Source organism: Monodelphis domestica, chromosome 2 (assembly GCF_027887165.1).
Source record: "Monodelphis domestica isolate mMonDom1 chromosome 2, mMonDom1.pri, whole genome shotgun sequence".
In the NCBI taxonomy this organism is placed as follows: Eukaryota; Metazoa; Chordata; class Mammalia; order Didelphimorphia; family Didelphidae; genus Monodelphis; species Monodelphis domestica.
This window is the reverse complement of record NC_077228.1, coordinates 457,698,531-457,716,536: the sequence shown is the minus strand read 5'-3', so window position 1 is coordinate 457,716,536 and position 18,006 is coordinate 457,698,531. Positions and strand designations below refer to the sequence as shown.

At 33.7% G+C, this 18,006-nt stretch overlaps 1 protein-coding gene across 9 annotated transcripts in view; it reads right to left on the bottom strand.

Annotated features, from left to right (window-relative positions):
- CCDC18 (coiled-coil domain containing 18) overlaps window positions 1-18,006 on the bottom strand; it is a 120,050-nt gene that overhangs the window by 99,366 nt on the left and 2,678 nt on the right. For 8 of the 9 annotated variants that reach the window (XR_008916731.1, XR_008916732.1, XR_008916733.1 and 5 more), the window contains exons 2-7: window positions 17,158-17,295; window positions 15,689-15,848; window positions 14,485-14,655; window positions 13,858-13,964; window positions 10,712-10,840; window positions 1,493-1,589 (exon numbers count right to left, since the gene is read on the bottom strand). Coding sequence is in view for 6 of the 9 variants with exons in the window: in XM_056819088.1 (XP_056675066.1) it covers window positions 1,493-1,589; window positions 10,712-10,840; window positions 13,858-13,964; window positions 14,485-14,655; window positions 15,689-15,848; window positions 17,158-17,295 (802 nt within the window). In the remaining 3 variants the exon portion in view is untranslated. Of the gene's footprint in view, window positions 1-1,492; window positions 1,590-10,711; window positions 10,841-13,857; window positions 13,965-14,484; window positions 14,656-15,688; window positions 15,849-17,157; window positions 17,375-18,006 lie in introns of all 9 variants that reach the window. The other variant, XM_056819091.1, reaches the window with a different exon arrangement.

Below are 18,006 nucleotides of genomic sequence, written 5' to 3'. Positions count from 1 at the left end.
TGTGCTTCTAGCTTATCCCTATATCCAACTCTACTTTGTAAGGTCCTACCCAATATTTCAAGATCCACCTCAAATTCACCATCTTTGGTAAAATAAAAATGTCAGAAGTCAGATTGTAAAGGGTTAAGAAGAGACTAAAAGGAGAAGATGTGGAAGCACCTAGGAGTTAATTAAATACATGGTTGCTTAAAAAAATTTTTTTTTAAAAGCTTATGGTGATAAAATAAGGAAATGTCATAGACAAGTATAAATTTATGTATTGCAGACTCCTATTTCTATGGGAAAGAATTCTCTAACTTATTCCACAACAGGGAACTAGTTTTTGTTTATTTAACTTCCTATAATTGACTCTAGATTCTTTGAAAAGTACTTAATGTGGGGGCAGCTAGGTGGCTCCTTAGATAGAGAGCTAGGCCTGGAGATATAGGAGGTCCTGGGTTCAAATTTTACTTCAAACACTTCCTAGCTGTGTGACTCTAGACAAGTTGCTTAACCCCAATTGCCTAGTCCTTACCAATTTTCTACTTTGGAACCAATACATAGTATCAAATCTAAAACAGAAGGTTTTAGAAGGTTTAAGAAAAAGTGCTTAATCTAAGTGGAATTAGTATAATTAATGAGAAGTCTACATTTTATCATCAGTCAATCTGCTAATTTTTTTTAACATATATATATATGTCTCTTGAAGCCATTCAGAATATGAATGAGGGTAAAAAGGAGGAGAAAAGTTATAAAGGAGGAAAGAAAAGAGAATGAAATGAAGACTAGGGAAAGATGGAAAGAGAAAAGAGAAAAAAATGGGAAAGAGCTAGAAAAGAAAGAGCAAGATTGAGCAGGATAAATAGAATCCTAAAAGGATGATACCGATGTCTCTCTCGCCAATCTAATGACAAAGGATAAGTATTATATGAGCCTACCACTACTTTCTCTCCATAACAGGTAGCTTCTAGCCCAGTCATTTCTGTCTCTTTCTTATAATTTACATACTAATGATGTTAAAATTACAACCAGAAGTATAGTCAGTACTCGATTAACCCAAGTGGACATTCAGTGGGCCTCCATGGGGCCTTGCCACCTCCTTGGTCCTGCAGTCCTGCAGCAAGCCAGAGCAGCTTCAGGGTGTGCCTCTCCCAACCAGAAGCCTAAGCTCAACCTCAGTGCCAAGAGCAGAAGATCCCTAGGGGCTGGAAGCCAGAGTGGCCTGTCCAAGGGAGTCAAAGTTAAGTGAAAATTGTCTATATTCAGTCATTCAGCAAATATTTACCAAAAGCAAACAGATCAAGAAACATTCCTGGAGGAAACTCAAAAGTTTATTATATTTTCAAGAGTATGTTACAACTTCTCTTCAGACTTAAAAATAATTTGTCGTAATCATTGTTTTTTCATGCCAAATACGTCCTCCGATATTGATGACATTTAGTTTACCATAATGTTGTAATTTTAGTTTGGACAATAATGATAAAAGGCCCCCAGAATCTATATTATCTCTTACCCTTTCCAACTTTTCTGCTACTTTTTCTTTATACTGTTTGAAAGCTTTGCTCAATCCTTCAGCATTATGCATTGCTTCATTTCTTTGTTGTTCAACTCTACAATATAAATATTTGGCCATGGTTAAAGGGTTAAAGAGCATTAAATATTTGAATAAGACAACTTTTCAAAATGTCATAAATTGACAAACCACTAAACAATAAAACTTTGCTTTACAATTTAATAGCCCATGAAAATGTTTTCAACTTAATTAAAATTTTTAAATTTACAATATCAAATTAAATGGCAAAGATGATCATGATTAAAATTAATAACAATTTCAGAATTCAAATGTACAAAAACTAATTAAATCAAATGCAAAATGATTATTCTTTATCAATTGCTAAAAACAAAACAAAACAACCCAACACTTTAATATTATTATATTCTGGAAAGGTCCCTCTGAGGCCATTTAGTTCAAACTTCTCATTTTTTATGGATGAGAAAACTGGAGGTTGGGGATATTAAGAGACTTGCCCAATGTTACACAAACTAAAAGCATCTGAGTTGAGATTTAAATACATATCTCCAATTCCAGGGATGGTGTTATTTTTGAACTATGCTAATTCTACTATCAATACCATGTACAGTGTGTAATCTGAGAAGCAGTATACCTTGGAACTTACTTCCCTGAAAAAGTCCCTGGTTTCAGCTTGTTTTTTAGTTATTCAATTAGAACAAGCATTATAACATTTGAACTTCTGCATAAAAGGTAAACAAATAATAGCTAATAATAATAATAATAATAGCTAATTTATAGGAAAGTGTTCTAGATAAGGAAATTTCCCCCAAATAATCTAAGTTTAAGTGTTTAGGAAAGTAAAACTTTTTCATTTCAATGGAAATCATTCTTTAAAATATTATCGCCTTGGGGACAACTAGGTGGCACAGTGGATTGAGAGCCTGGCCCAAAAACAGGAGAGTCCTGGGCTCAATTCTGACCTCAGATACTTCCTAGTTGTGTGACCCTGGGCAAGTCACTTAACCTTCATTGCCGAGCTTTTACCATTCTCTTAAAACTAAAACACAGTACTGATTCTAAGATGTAAAGTAAGGATTTAAAAAAATGAATAAATAAAATATTACCACCTTAGTGAACTAAGGATATACCCGTACACCATATCAAGATGGATAGTCCCTCAACTGATTCATTTCTTCCCAATCTATACAATTTTGAATTAGAGGGTTTATCAAACAAGCCAGGTTCATATACTATATAAATACATGTGGGCTGTTCAATGGTTATTTCTCAAACTTTCTTTCATAGTTATTACATCTCTTTGATTAGATCTGTTACACAATATTGAATATAATTTGTTATTTCACATTCTAGAGTCTTTAATTGTTTGAAATTTTTTAAATGTATTATATTAAGCAATTCTTTGAATTCCAAATTCTCTCCTTCCTCCTGCCCCTCCCTCACCCACTGAGTAGGCAAGCAATACATCAGTTATACATGTGATATCATGCAAAATGTATTTCCTTATTAGTCATGTTGCAAAAAAAAAAGCAAGAAAAAGAATTATACTTCAATTTGCACTCAAAAATTCATCAGTTCTCTGATAAAAGTTTAAATTATTACATTTTCTTTCTTTTTAGTCTGAGATCTCCTGCACAAAATAACTAATATAGAAAAATGTCTTATATGATTACACATGTAAAATCAGTATAAGTTTGCTTATCATCTCAGGCAGGACAAGATAAGATAGTAAGGAAAGACAAGGAAGTGAGAGGACGGGAAGGAGGTAAAGAATTTGGAACTCAAAAACTTTTTTAAAAATGAAAGTTAGAGATTGTTTTTACATGTAATTGGAAGAAAATAAAATGTTTTTAAAGTAAAAAGGGGTAGCTAGGTGGCCCAGTGGATTGAGAGCCAGGCTTAGAGATGGGAGGTCCTGGGTTAAAATCAAGCCTCAAACATTTCCTAGTTGTGTGACCCTAGACAAGTCACTTTACCTACTGCCTAGCCCTTCCAGTATTGATTCTAAGATGGAGAGTAAGGGTTTAAAATAAATAAATGTAATAAATAAATAAATAATAATATAAAATAAAAATAAAAATAAATAAAATAATAATATAATAAAAGGGAAAATGGGTTCATTCGATCTCTTTCTAGAGATGACATTTTTCATCATGAGTCCTTTGGAATTGTCTTAGATTACTGTATTGATAATTGTCTTAGATTACTATATTGATCAGAATAGCTAAATCTTTCACAGTTGATCATCATTAAACAACGTTGTTATTTCTGTGTACAATGATCTCTTGGTTCTGCCTGATTAACTCAGCATCAATTTATATAGGTTTTTCTTAAACCATCTCCCTCATCATTTCTTATAACATAATAATATACTTTAAAAATTATTTTTAACATTCTTTTAAAAAATGTGAGTTCCAAATTCTCTTCCTCCCTCCCAACCCTCTCCCATCTGTTGAGAAAGCAAGTGATGCGAGGTCATGAAAAACATATTTCTGTATTAGTCATGTTACTATAATAATATACTAAATATAATTTAAGCTTCTTTTTTGACTCCGCAGTATGAATAGGTATGGTAAATAGAGTAGCTGTATAGCAAAGGTCTGAATGTATACTGAACCTAGAAATACTATGAAACTTACTTTTCGAAAAAAGTCCCTGATGTCAACTTACCTCTTAGTTATATGTATTGATTACAAACATTAGAACACTTGAACTTTTACATAAAGATACAATAAAGGACTGACTTTCTAAAAACAAAAATATTTTTGCAGAAGTGTATTGATTTTTGTTTATATACATACTTTCCCCAATATTTTTTCTCTCCTCCTATACCCAGAAAGCAAAATTAGTTAACAAACTAAAAAAGTCTGACATGAAATGCAGTATTCCATGCTTATAATTTCCTACACTCTGCAAAGGAACATAAAACTGTTTTTGAAGAAAAAGGAAAGACAAAGAAAGAATTGATACTGTTATTACAATATCAACAGAGCACCTGAATAGAGATATGAGAAGTTAGGAATAAGATCATAAACTTGACACAAAGGCCCAATATAGTATTCATGGGTAGCAAAAAACTGTTAAGAGTCCCAATGATAATTTCATCCTTTAAAAAATGGAAGTGGTACAAAGAGAAAATGCTACTAATTCTGATTGAGGAACCAAAGGCTCAAGTTCTATATTGGTTACATATAAGGGAAATCGCAGAGGAAAGTTATCACTCTTATATTCAAATTTGTGATTAAAAAGGACATTAAGGAATAATCTTTTGACATATACCTAAGATTTTAGAAATAAGACTGAAAAGGATTTGGGAAAAGATTAGATGGAAACTCGTGGCCTAAGTCTACAAAGAAGGTTGGCTCAAGACAGATAGGAAGCTCTCAACAATGAAATTATTAAAATAAACAAATTATTGGGAGGGGGGAGCAGGTAGGTGGTTCAGTGGATTGAGAGAAGGTCCAAAGTTCAAGTGTGACCACTTCCTAGCTGTGCAACTCTGGGCAAGTCACTTAACCCGCATTGCCTAGCCCTTATCATTCTTCTGCATTGGAATCAATACAAAGTACATACACAATACATAGTATTGATTCCAAGGCAGAAAGTAAGGGTTTTAAAAAAATTATTCTGGGGAAAGGTACAGGCATAATAAAGCTATATTTCAAAGGCAGGGTCAAAATGGTGGAGAAGTAGCATTTCTGCTTTAGCTCCCCAGCATACTTTCCTCACAACAACCTAGAAAACATGCCAGACCAAATTCTAAATAGGCAAACCAAGAAAAAGTCATAGTTACATTTCCAAACCAATGATATGTCCAATCCAAGCTTAGGAAAAGTCACAGTGAGTCATATTTCCAAGCTAAGAGTAGATGGTGACAAGATGGCAGTGGTGGGTAGCATTCTAGCTAAAGGAAGCCAAAACAGCATGCTAGAACAGGAATTACAAAGGGCAGAAAGTCAGTCTAGGGGACTCATGAGCTAGTGCTGAGTGCAAGAATAAATGCTATCTGCTAAGTACCATTACCCATTCTAGGTAACAGACACAGTATAGAGAGGAAGAATGTGCAGAGCCTTAGTTAAGTCTAAGTACTGAGCACAGAACAAATTCTAGAAATGTTTTATGGCTAAGCCCAGGAGCAGGGTGGAAAATCAGTTCTAACCTTTAGCCTGTCACATAAGCATGCAGTGGAATAGCCAGAAAAAGACAAAAACCAGAGGAGGCAACAGTTCAGTTGCTCTGAAACTGTAGAATCTCTAAGCTGACTAATAGTAGCTGAATCTAGCAACAGTCTATGCTCAATCACACACAAGCCAACAGACTCAATTTGCAAAATGTAGACTAAGAAGGCAACGAACAGTCCTCTTCTCATATCACACCACTTTGGAATCACTGATAATTTGCAGGACCCCCAGAATGAGCTATGAAAACAGTAAAAGACATAAAAGAATAGAAACTCAGGCCAGATGTTCCCCTGTTTCCAACCCTAGAAGTGAACAGAGCCTAGAATAGGCAAGAAACAGGCTGAAAGAATAAGCAAATAATAATAATAATAATGATAATCGGGTCATAAAGAGCAACGGTAGTAAAAGAGAAGTTCCAGATTAAGATATTGTTGTTTACAAGAAGCACATTTGAAGATGAAATCTAAACACTGAATTAAAAAGTAAGGGACAAGGGCAGAATCCATTATGCTTTAGCTAACACAAGAGAGGCAGAGTGGTAATCATGATCTCAGACAAAGCAAAAACAAAAATAGATGTAATTAAAAGAGATAATCAGGGAAACTATATTTGCTTAAAAGTACAGATAAAGAGTTAATTATCAATACAGAAAATATATTCATCAAATACTATGGCATTAAAAATCTTAAAACCCAAACCCAGACCATGCATAAAATAAACAAGAAGTTAAGGAGTTGAAGAGTTTAGAAAAGCTAGATATGATAGACATCTACAGAATACTGAATGGAAAAAGGAAGTATACCTATTCTCAGATGTAAATGTCACCTTCACAAAAACTAATCACTTATTAGGCACAAAAAAAACTCACAAATGCAGAAAAATAGAAATATTAAGTGCATTTTAGCTATAACATATTAAAAATTACATTCAATAAGGGGCTTTTAAAGCACAGATCAAATATTAGAAACTAAATTACTTAATACTAAAGAATGGATGGGTCAAAGAACAAATTACATAAGCAATAACTTTATTAAAGATACCAAAATGTGTGGGATGTAACAAAAGCAATGCTAAGGAGTTTTATATCCCTAAATGTTTACTTCAATAAATGATTTCGTCACAGGTGGCTTACTAGGGAGTTTGAGTTACTGATTTATGTAATTGAGTCACTGAGGCATATTGAAGCTTAGTGTACCTGTACTGTACCTGTACCTATTGTATGGGCCTCTATGATTGATTTGTGTGCTGGTTTCATGAGAAAGTTTTGGGCTTGGTCTGTAGCTTCGGTTTCACTGGGAATTATGCACCTAAATAAAAGTTAACCCATGATAGTCTTTTGGGATTGGGTTTGAGGGTCTGATCTTTTGGTGATGTTTTGGGGAATAAGGGTACATGTGTTTTGCTCTTGAATTATTCCTTTTGAGACTAGGGGTAATAATAATCATGTCAATTCCTAGGTAAGGGGCATTGATGAAAGAAGTCATGCAAGGGGGATAGAGTGGGCAGTCACATCTCGCCAAGGACCACTCTGTGGTCTCCCTGGCTACTACGCGTGACTCCGTCAAGGCATCGTGGACTGATGGCCCCCAGCAATATACATTATGTAGACATATACAAAACAGATGAAAGCTATTTTCTGGCAGAGAATGAACTAGTATATGGAAGATTCAGGAAAAGTCTCCTATTGGCCTGTAAGCTGTTTTAAAGGAAATTAAGGATAAGAGGAAGAGGGAAGGAAGAAATGTATTCCAAGCAAAGGGGTAAAATGCAAAAGCACCTATATGGAAGCAGGGAGAAGGTCAGTTTGGGTGGATAAGAGTGCATGAAAAGGATTAATGAATAAGAAGACACAGAGACAAACTGGGGCCAGATTATAATCTATTGATATCTTCCCTCTTTCTCTTCTTTGCAACCCCAAACCCTGTTCTTCATCCTCAATGTGAATCCCAGGCCCTCAACTCTTTTTTTCTTTCCCAGACCATCATTCCTTCATGGGCCATGTTCTCTTCCCTTCCCTGTCTTGACCCCCTTGCTCAATCACTTCAATTCTTCAATTCTATATTGTCTTCTTCTCTCTAGTCCCTTGACATCTTATCTAACAGCCAAATCTTGCTCTGCCAAACATCAGTCCTAGATTACTGTAAACATTCACTGCCTTTGCTCTTATACACATACTGCTGAACAAAGCTGGAAAAAAATTATGAAACTGTGCAGACTGAATCTTCTACAAATTTATGTTATAATCTCATGAGACTAGGTTCTCACTACAGTAAGGGAATCCTTTGACACATTTCCCAAATGTCTCACTATGTCATTCAACACAAAGGCTTTTCCATATCTTTTCACTCCTTAAACCTCCCATAGTTTTTCCTGCTCACACTCTCTTATGAGAACCTTGCCTCTTATGTCACTGAAAAAATTGAGTTCATGTAATGAGAGCTTCCTTTTCTTCCCTTCTCATCCAGACTGTCTTGTGTCATGACCTCTAACCTCACTGGAAGAGAATATTCCTTTCCTTATCTTTGCCAAAGCTAACCCCTCTACATGCATAAATGATTCCATTCTATTCTTTCTTCTCCAGATTACCCCTAATGTCATCCCTGCTTTCTCATTTATCTTCAGTCTCTCCCAGTCTACTGGATGCTTCCCTATTCCCTAACAAATATGCTCATGTTTCCCCCATTCTCAAAAACTCTTCATTTTGATCCATCCATCTCTGCTAGGCTATTGTCCTATATCTTTTTCTTTCATAGCTAAACTTCTGGAGAAAACCAACTACAATTAATATCTTTACTTCTTTTTTTCTCACATTTTCCAATCTGGTTTTCAACCTCATTATTCTACTAAAATAGCTCTTCCCAAAATTCCCAATCACCTCTATCTAACTTGCCAAATAGAAAGGCTTCTTAATCTTCAGCCTTCTTGACCTCTCTCAAGCTTTCTGACACTATCAGCTTCTTCTCCTTAACACTCTCTTCTCTCTAGGTTTTTAGGACATCACTTTCTCAGTTCTCCTCCTAGTTTGGATCACATAGTTTTGTGATCACCCTTTCTCAGGTTCTTTTGTTGGGTCTTCATCCAAGCCACGTTCAATAACTGTGGGTGTCCCACAGGGCTTATTAATGGATCCTCTTTTATTCTCTCTCTATACTTCACTTAGTGATCTCATCAGTTCCCATGGATTTACTTGTCCTCTCTATGCTGATAATTCTCAAATTTGCCAATCCAGCCCTAATCTCTCTACTGACCTCCAGTCCCACACCTCTATTTGCCTACTGGACATCTTGAACTGGATGTCTCATCATCATCTCATAGTCAATATATCCAAAACTAGAAATCATTAGACTTTCCCTCAGACTCTTCCTTCTTCCTAACTTCTCAATTATTAAGGGTCCTACCATCCTTACAGTCATCCTAGCTCACAATCTAGGTATCATGTTTGACTATATTCATTCTCTCCTATTCCACTCCCCACCCCCAATAATCTATCTGCTGCCAAGGTCTGTCAATTTACTAACATTTCTTTTATATATATATATGTGTGTGTATATATGTATACACACACACACACACACACACACACACACACACACACACACATATATATACACATATACATATATTTATTTATTTATTTATATATATATATCCTTTTCTCTCCTCTGATACTATTACTACCTGGTAAGGTAATGGAGGACTTCATTGTTTGATAGTAGGACCACTATATAGCCTGCTAATTGGTCTGCCTGCTATAAGTCTCTTTCCATTCCAATCCATTCTCCATTTGGCTGTCAAATTGATCACAGATCTAACCACATCACCAACCTTTTCTATTCCATAAACTCTAGTGGCTAACACCATCAAGATCAAATACAAAATTTGGTATTCAAAACCCTTTGTAATGTGTCCCTTCCCCCTTCACTTGCCTCCCTCAGACCCTTCAAATCCAGTGATATTGGCCTCTTTTCTGTTTCTCAAACAAGATACTCTGGTCTTTCCTAATGTCTTTTAATGCTAGTCCCTTCCCTCAGTCAATAATTCTAATTTTATACACACACACATAATTTGTACATCATTATTTACCTATTGTCTTCTCCATTAGACTGTTAGGTCCCTGAAAGAAGGAACTCTTTTGTCTTTCTTTGTATTCTCATAGGCCCTGTCCCATTGTAGGTATTTAATAAATGTTTATTGACTGCTTTAGGAGAATCACTTTGGCAATCGAATAGAGCAATGATATCAAATTCAAAAAGAAATGGGACTATAAGGATCCCAGCACATTGAATATTGACTTAGTGGCTTATTTGTTTTTTCAGCTTCACATAGAAATAATTTTTGACAATTGTTTTCTGACATTTTAGGATTCAGATTTTCTCACTCCTCCTACTCCCCGAGGTGGTAAATAATCTGATATAGGTTATATTAGTACTTTTATGCAATACATATTTCCATAATGCTCATATGACTTAGTTTTAATATGTAACATTATTTATGTTATTATCTATTCTATTTTTCTTTATTTTGTTAAATATTTACTAATTACATTTTAATTTAATTTGTGTTACACTAGAGAATGTTATGAGCTGAATATGGCCCAGGTGTTAGACACCTCTGGTATAAAGAATGGGCTAAAGCAGAAGAGATTAGGAGCTGAAAAATTAATTAGCAGCCTTAGTACCACATAAATTTATATTCTAAAAACTTTTTTCTTTTTTTCTAGCATCACCACAAATCAGATATAAAACTAAAATTATTATTTTTAATTTTACAGTATTTTTTTATTTTATTTAAGGCATGCCACGAGATTAATTTCAAATAAAACACAAAGATGACATTTTCAAATGTAAAAACAAAACAAAACTGCTGACATTAAAGAATTCTCATTAAAATATTTTGAATCAGTTGATTTCAGAATTCCAAATTCAATTACTCATTTCTTAGTGACTTAATTATAAGAATATATAGATACGGCATTCCTTTACATTTTTCAGAACTAAAAATGATTTCATCTTAAAAATACCTCTTTCCTTGTTTGTTCTGTTCAAGCAAGTCCAATTTCAGTTTTGAACATTCCTCTTTAGTCTTCTGTAAACTTTGTTCCTTTTCAATCACTGTTTTCTGGCTCTGTTCTAATTTATCTTCTGCTTCCCTATGAAAAGAAATGAGGATTAAATTTTAAGATAAGTCAAAGATGAATTATTTTAGAATTCCGATATTTTATATACATTCACTTAAATGGAAATTATAAAGTTGTCTCCAAAAACATTGCAGAGAAGAATCTAAAACGGTTATCTTTCAAATTAACCTATTTTCTTATTGATTACTCAAAGTTAGTAAGTGTCCCTTGACTTCAATTCATTAATTCAATTCATTAATAAGTATTTTAAATGAGAAATAATATGGTAATGATTCCATGAAACTTTAATGACTCCATGATAGTAGTTGTATTAGAATGCAGTGATTAGGAAAATGCACAACAAAAAACTTAATAAATTTTAATGAGTTTACATTTTATTCAATACAAAAGAATCTATATATTTTGAAAATAGTAATATATTAATATTTTTGTTCAGATCTGTGATTGTACCAGTAATATTTATAAACAGATACAGGACTATATTCAGTTTAAGGCTGTTGTGTTTGAGTTTCACAAGTATGTTTAAACTTTACAAAAGTTTGACGTCCAGCACAGAAAATAAAGTTTAGATAATATTTTCATAAGCTTAATATCTATTTAATTCAACCCATAACAAATTGTTTTAAGACAGATAGGTAGTACTATAGATAGAGCACTGGATCTGTAATCAGGAAGACCTTGGTTTAAATGCAAACTCAAGCACTTATTAGGCTGTGTGATCTGGGCAATTCATGTAACCCTTAGTCTCCTGATCTATAAAATGGAGATAGTAATAGCACATATCTCCTGGGGTTATTGTGAGGATAAAATGAGATATTTGTAAGGTGTTTTGCAAATTGTGGAGCACTGTATCAATCCTAGCTATTACTTTAATTCGACAGGCAGTTATTAATGCCAAATAAGTACAAGGTACTCAGGATCAAAAACTTATACTCTGGGACTAAATATTAGCCATACCTTGTACTCTGGGACTAAATATTAGCCAGAGTAAGGTTTGGATGCTTGGGAATTTGCTTCCTAGCCTTTCCTGTGTTCATTAGCCAGATTTTGGTGCTTATTCATATATTAGGAAATAGTTTATTATGTGAATCAGAATGGGATGGCTGGTAAGAGAAATGACAGCAGGAGCAAATACTACCTATCCAGTTCAGCTTCATTCACTCTCATGTTCTCTACTATCCAGCCCCCAGTCTGAACACAGGTTCTGGAACAGTAAAATAGACATCCTACCCAGTGCCCCCTTGGTAAATAATCATCCTGACCCCTAGAGAGAGAGAGAGGACAAGTTGGCTGAGATCAAAGACCCTATACTGGTCTTCCTTGTCTCTTAACAAAGTCTGAGGTATATAGTAGGTTCAATGATTATCTGCTGACTGAATAAAGGAATGAAAGCAGCAAAGACACAGTGGTAATTTAGAATTATGAAGGAGCTTAAACAACTTTTGATAAATTATCATTATATGTGATTACCTGTCTTTTATTCTTTTATTAGGAAGAGAAATATAGCGTTTATAGTGTTTGAAATAGCAGTGGTTTGGAGGTATAAGACTCAAGTTCAAATCCCACCTCTGCAATCAACTAATAACCTATGTACCTTAGGGCAAGTCCATTAGCCTCTCTGGGTCTCAGTCTCTTCCATAAAATTGGAGACATAAACTACATCATTTCTGAGGTCCCTTCCACATTAAAATCTATGATATTGTGTTTTAAGCACCTAGCTCTCAACCTACCCACGAAGAACTGACTATTGTTATAAAATGGATAAGAAAATTGGCTGGCTAAAACTTTTGACAGAATATATAAACTATGAAACAGGTTTCATTTCTTTTTAGCTCAATTACAGAATTCTGTCATATGTGACTAATAGTATTCAATTAACTCTTTGTGGAAGGTATTAACTCTTCACCACTAATTTGAATTATGGAGAACCTGGAGAACAAAGAACTGTTTTCAACTACTGCTAATTTTACATCCTCTCTCAACTTTCTCTACAAGACACCCACAGTTTCATCTTGGGTTACAGGGAAAAAAGTCTTTTTCCAAATGAACACGAAATATCTCTTTCCTCAATTTCCATCAAAAAATAAGAAAATATTTAAACTACCTTCCCACTACCCCTAACACAAATGAAAACCATAATGACAGTAAACTTAAGAAGAAAAAAAAATCTATTCAGAATTATAACTAATTTGCTTCCAAAAAGGTAGAGGTTCCCACCTTTTGTTTAAGAGGTTTGTTAAACCAAGTATTTAATAGGAAGCTAAGAGATGAACAACAGGGATAGCAGTCCAGAAGCCTTTTAAGTTACCACATATATTTTCATTATTTTATATAAACTTCCAAGCTCTCAAGACACAAAAGTGGAGCTATTGATTTTTTTAAATCTGCAGACTATACAGGCTCCCCATCATGAAATGTTTTACTTTTTTAATATTAGCATACTTAGTAAATGTTTACTGAACTTCATGCACATAGGTTTTTCTAATTTCTATAGCTCACAAGTCAACTCACCCAGATGCCTCCCTACTTCTTCAAATTCTATTAATCTGATCTCTTTTTGTTCTTAGTCTATTGTTCCTCTATATTGGAGAATTCAGCAGGATTGGGGCAAGATATGAAGAATGAGAAGTCTCAGGACATCTCCTCATTTGTGGAATTTTTTTTTTTGCCATAGGGTAGGGGAATGAATGGGAGGTAGAATCTTTGAAGATTAGTGTTATCCATTATATGATGGCATAAAATGTGGCAAAAATAAGATATAGAATTAAATATATATATATATCATATGTCTCTAATTATTAGATATGTATTTATTTTAATGAAGTGGCACAAGATACAAATATATATCACACATACAAAGTACAGCAAAAGGGAAAGGAAGACTCTTAAGATTAGATTCAGTGAACACTGGGTACTATTTCTAAGAAAACTGAATGCCACTGACCATTAAGAATAAACTAGAAAAAACAAGGTTGAACATGCCCATACTTTTAAGAAAGATAAAAATATAGAGTGTATTTCTTTTCTACCTCAAAACTTGATCTTGGGCTGAAACCTCTGCTTCCAAATTTATAATTTGTTCTTCCAAAATTGGGATGCTAAAATTCTGTGACTGAGTAGCTTCAAGAACACAGATCTGAAATACAAAACATATTTAGCCTCTCTAAGCCTTGGTTTCCTTATCTGTAAAATGAGTATGAGCTAGGTCAGAGATCCAGACCTCCCTGCCCCACCTTCCAGATGGATTATAAAACTTATAAATTCACTAAGTTTTAGGGTAACCACCAATTCCTTTTCTTCAATGACTTAAGTAACAAAAGAAATAACCCTGCCCCCCTCTCCTTGACTTGAAGGTCATATTTACTTACCAGTAATCTTAAGACTTCAAAGATCTCCAATTGTGTAGGGAGAGATCATGGAGTGGAAATACATACAAAGGAAGGGAATCCACTTTCCATTTCCCAAGAGTATATGATGCCAACAGTTGTACTACTCTAAAATGCTCTAATTGGTATAATTGCTATAAATAAAATTGATCAAGAAGCAAGCAACACTAAGCTAAACACGGGAATAATATTTTCCTTTAATCAGCAAATGTAAAAAGGATTAGTTACCTTTTGCCCTAATCATAAGCACTCCCATTTTAAGATACATACTTTTGTTCTTGATTGTGTCAGCTCAAAATTAAGAGATTCTATTTTGTTCATTAAGGCATGATTCTGAGAGATCAAAGAAGCATTATGTTGCCGAAGTTTATTCAGTTTCTCCCGAAGGCCTCTATTTTCCTGATCCACACTTGGGTTAGTGACAGAAGATGCAACATAAGACTAGAGTAAGAAAGAGAGTCATGTATTTTGAATCATCTTACTTTAAAAAATCAAAGGTATTATATATTTTAAATGAAAAATAAATATTAACAACAGTTTTGTTAATGAGTCTTAACCATTCATTTACAACTAGGTCAGAAGATGAAGTTGGTGTGGGTGGATTTGGTTTTTTCAAATTACATTAACAAATAAATAAATATGAGCTAGGAAAGGTATTTAACTAGGAGAGTATTTAAGAGTTTCCTGAAGCACACAGGATACTAGAAAAGAATACTAGATATGGCTATTGGTGCTCCTCACTACCTGTGTGCAACCTTGGCTAAACTACTTGACTTCTGGTGCTTTCGTTTCCTTATACGTAAATTGAGAGCATTAAACTAGATTTCATCTCTAATGTGACTTCTTGTCTTAAATCCTATGATCCTTCATAGCATAAATAGGAATTAAAGTGGTGAACAAAGTTACTTCCACCTCCTTCTTTGAATCTCTTCATTATACTATAGTCACATACATTCCTTAAAAAACAAAATTGTCCACTGTTGTTCTCAGAATTGAAAAAATTATGAAGAAAAAGTAAGCCATTAGAGTCCAATAATTTCTGAAGCCTAAGGATAGTAAATGAAGTAATAATAGGGTTTGCTAGTAAGAAAGATTACTCCTGATAACTGTCAGCAAAATCTAAACTCAAAACCTAAGCACCCAGCATCACAAGGTCTAGACAATGAGGAAGTAAAGAAGAGTGGAGTTGGAAAACAAGGAAAGAGATGATAAGGTTCATGCCCTGTTGAAGCTAAAATTTAGTTCTGCAAATAAAACTATGCCTATACAAGAGAAATTCATTAACAGTGTACAGAAGTTAGAAACTATTACTAACTTCACTAAAATAGATGTTTTTTGGTAAGAAAATAACAAGCATTGGAGTATCTATGTACCCAAACCTAAATTCTCATAGATAATGACAGTCTCTTTAGAAAAACCATAACAAATTCCAAGAAGAAATGTTTTATTCAAAAATGCTAAAAATAATAATAACCTTGTCTCTTGATTTTCTTTGGAGATCACTATTGCTGTAAGTTATTTTACCAACAGTTTTATGAGGTCCAGGTCCAGAGTAGAGAGGTTGAACAAGATCATCCACTGAGAGTCTCTCAAACCTTGTTAGATGGATGCTACTCTCAGAATTGTCAGCTGGACTATTAGTAGGAAGAAAAAGAAAAAATATTCATCTAATCCTTAAATAAAAATATGAAAAAAGCTCTCAAGTTTACAGAAACATAAATGGAAAACAAAAGGAAATGTTAGATTCACATAATGAAGTTATTGTTTTTCTTATTGAAACTAGATCTTTTTAAAAATTAAAATTTGTTTTGAAATACTAAACCCTAAGTATTTTTTAGAATGTATATTCATGTTGCTGAGGATCCAAATAACAGTAATAAGTCTGTTGAAATAGAGATAGTACTGCATAACAGTTAGAAGGCAACACTGGTGTCCAAAGCTTACTTCTCTGTGTGACCACAGGTAAGTCACTCAACCTCCTTGTTACACAACAGCTGAGATTTGCCTCCTGGAGTATTAAAACACCTGCTTTAAAACTTTAGATCATAATTTTAATATTTATTTAAGAACAGATTCTGTCAAAGCATGTGGAAAGGAAAAGGCAAGAGGGGATGTTTGGAGATTGATGCAGAAAGTTTAAAGGGACAATACTTGGAGTTTCAGAGATCCAGGAAAGCTACAAAGAAAAGAGGAGGTGCCTAATGTGATAGGGATTCCAAAAGGCAGAACTGAGAAAATAGTTTGGGCATGGACACAGAAGACAGATTAATTTGTAAAGGGAACACCTCACAGCCTAGTTTGGATGAAACAAAGAATATTTTAGAATATTTTTCCGTGGTTACATGACTCATGATTTTTCCCTCCCCCCCCAGCTGATAAGCAATTCCATTGGGTTATACATGTGTCATTGTTCAAAACCTATTTCCATATTATTCATGATAGAATATTTTAAGAGAAATGGGAAAATAGTTCAAAAAACTAGACTAGAGCCAGATTATAAATGGCCTTAAATGCCAGGTTACAAAGTTTACATCTTACAATGAAAGTTGACTAAAGAGATTGTTTTGTTTTTAAGTAGAGGAATTTCATGGTCATATTAGTCTTAGGAAGATTATTAAGCAACTATATGAAGGATAGATTGAAAAGGAGAAAACATGGAGGCTGAGAGACCAATTAGAAGGCTATCAGAATAGTTCAAGGGAGATATGATGAGGACTCCACATGTCCAAATCTTAGTTTTCTCATCTATAAGGAAAAATATCATCTCTAAGGAATTTCTGGATCTAAAATTATTTGATTCCATGCTGTAATTTTCTCTTTATTTGGATGCTTTTCAAATATTTCTATTTTTTCCTAAATTGGGAAGAAAAAATATTCAAAAAGTTTAATATTCCTGGACAATAAATTTAGGCATAACACACAATTCTTGAAATTATCACTCACATAGAAAGCTCTTCTCCTAAATTCTGCAAACTCCATTCTGTTCTGTTCAATTCATTTCTTAATGAAGTAACATTTGCTAACAGATTTTCTTCTTCATTTTCTTTTTTATAGTATTCCAGTGAAGCTGGGTCCACTTGGCTGGAGGGGAAAAAAAGCCACATTCTTCTGTTAGCTTTCTTGATAAGTCACTTAACCTCTCTGTACTGAAGTTCCTCATCTGTAAAATGAAAGGGTTAGACTAGATTACCTCTAAAGTCCCTTCTACTTCTAAACCTATTATCCTCTAAATTACATATACTACATAAATGAAAAATCCTATTGTTCAACATTAGCTGTTCTTCTAATATGTAATATCAATTAAATTCAAACTAATCTAATCTATTTTTAATTTCATTACTTTATAATCTTTCATAATATAAAAATTAGTGGACTTTCTATATTACTTAAAAGCACAAGTCAATGAAAAATCTGAAAGACATAATCATCCAAAAAACTAATTTACTATCTAATCTAATTTCTTATTTGCCTTTAACAGTCTGTGTTATTGTATATTTGTATTACATAAATACCCATTTCAGCAGAAGCTTCCTGAATTTTTTTTCAAAACTAGTTCAAAACACTCCCCATACAAGAAAACTTGATCTTTATTACTCATTTATATAGAAAAAGGACTGAGAGTGTTTATGTGTAATAAAATGTCATGATAAAGAGCTACAAAATAAAGTCCCATGAATCATCATCACTGCCAACCTCTCCTAAAGACTGTTCAGGTAAATATTGTTTTTATTTAAAGAATTTCTATCTGAATTAGAAAAAGTTAATCTTATTATACTTTTAAGAGCACTTTCC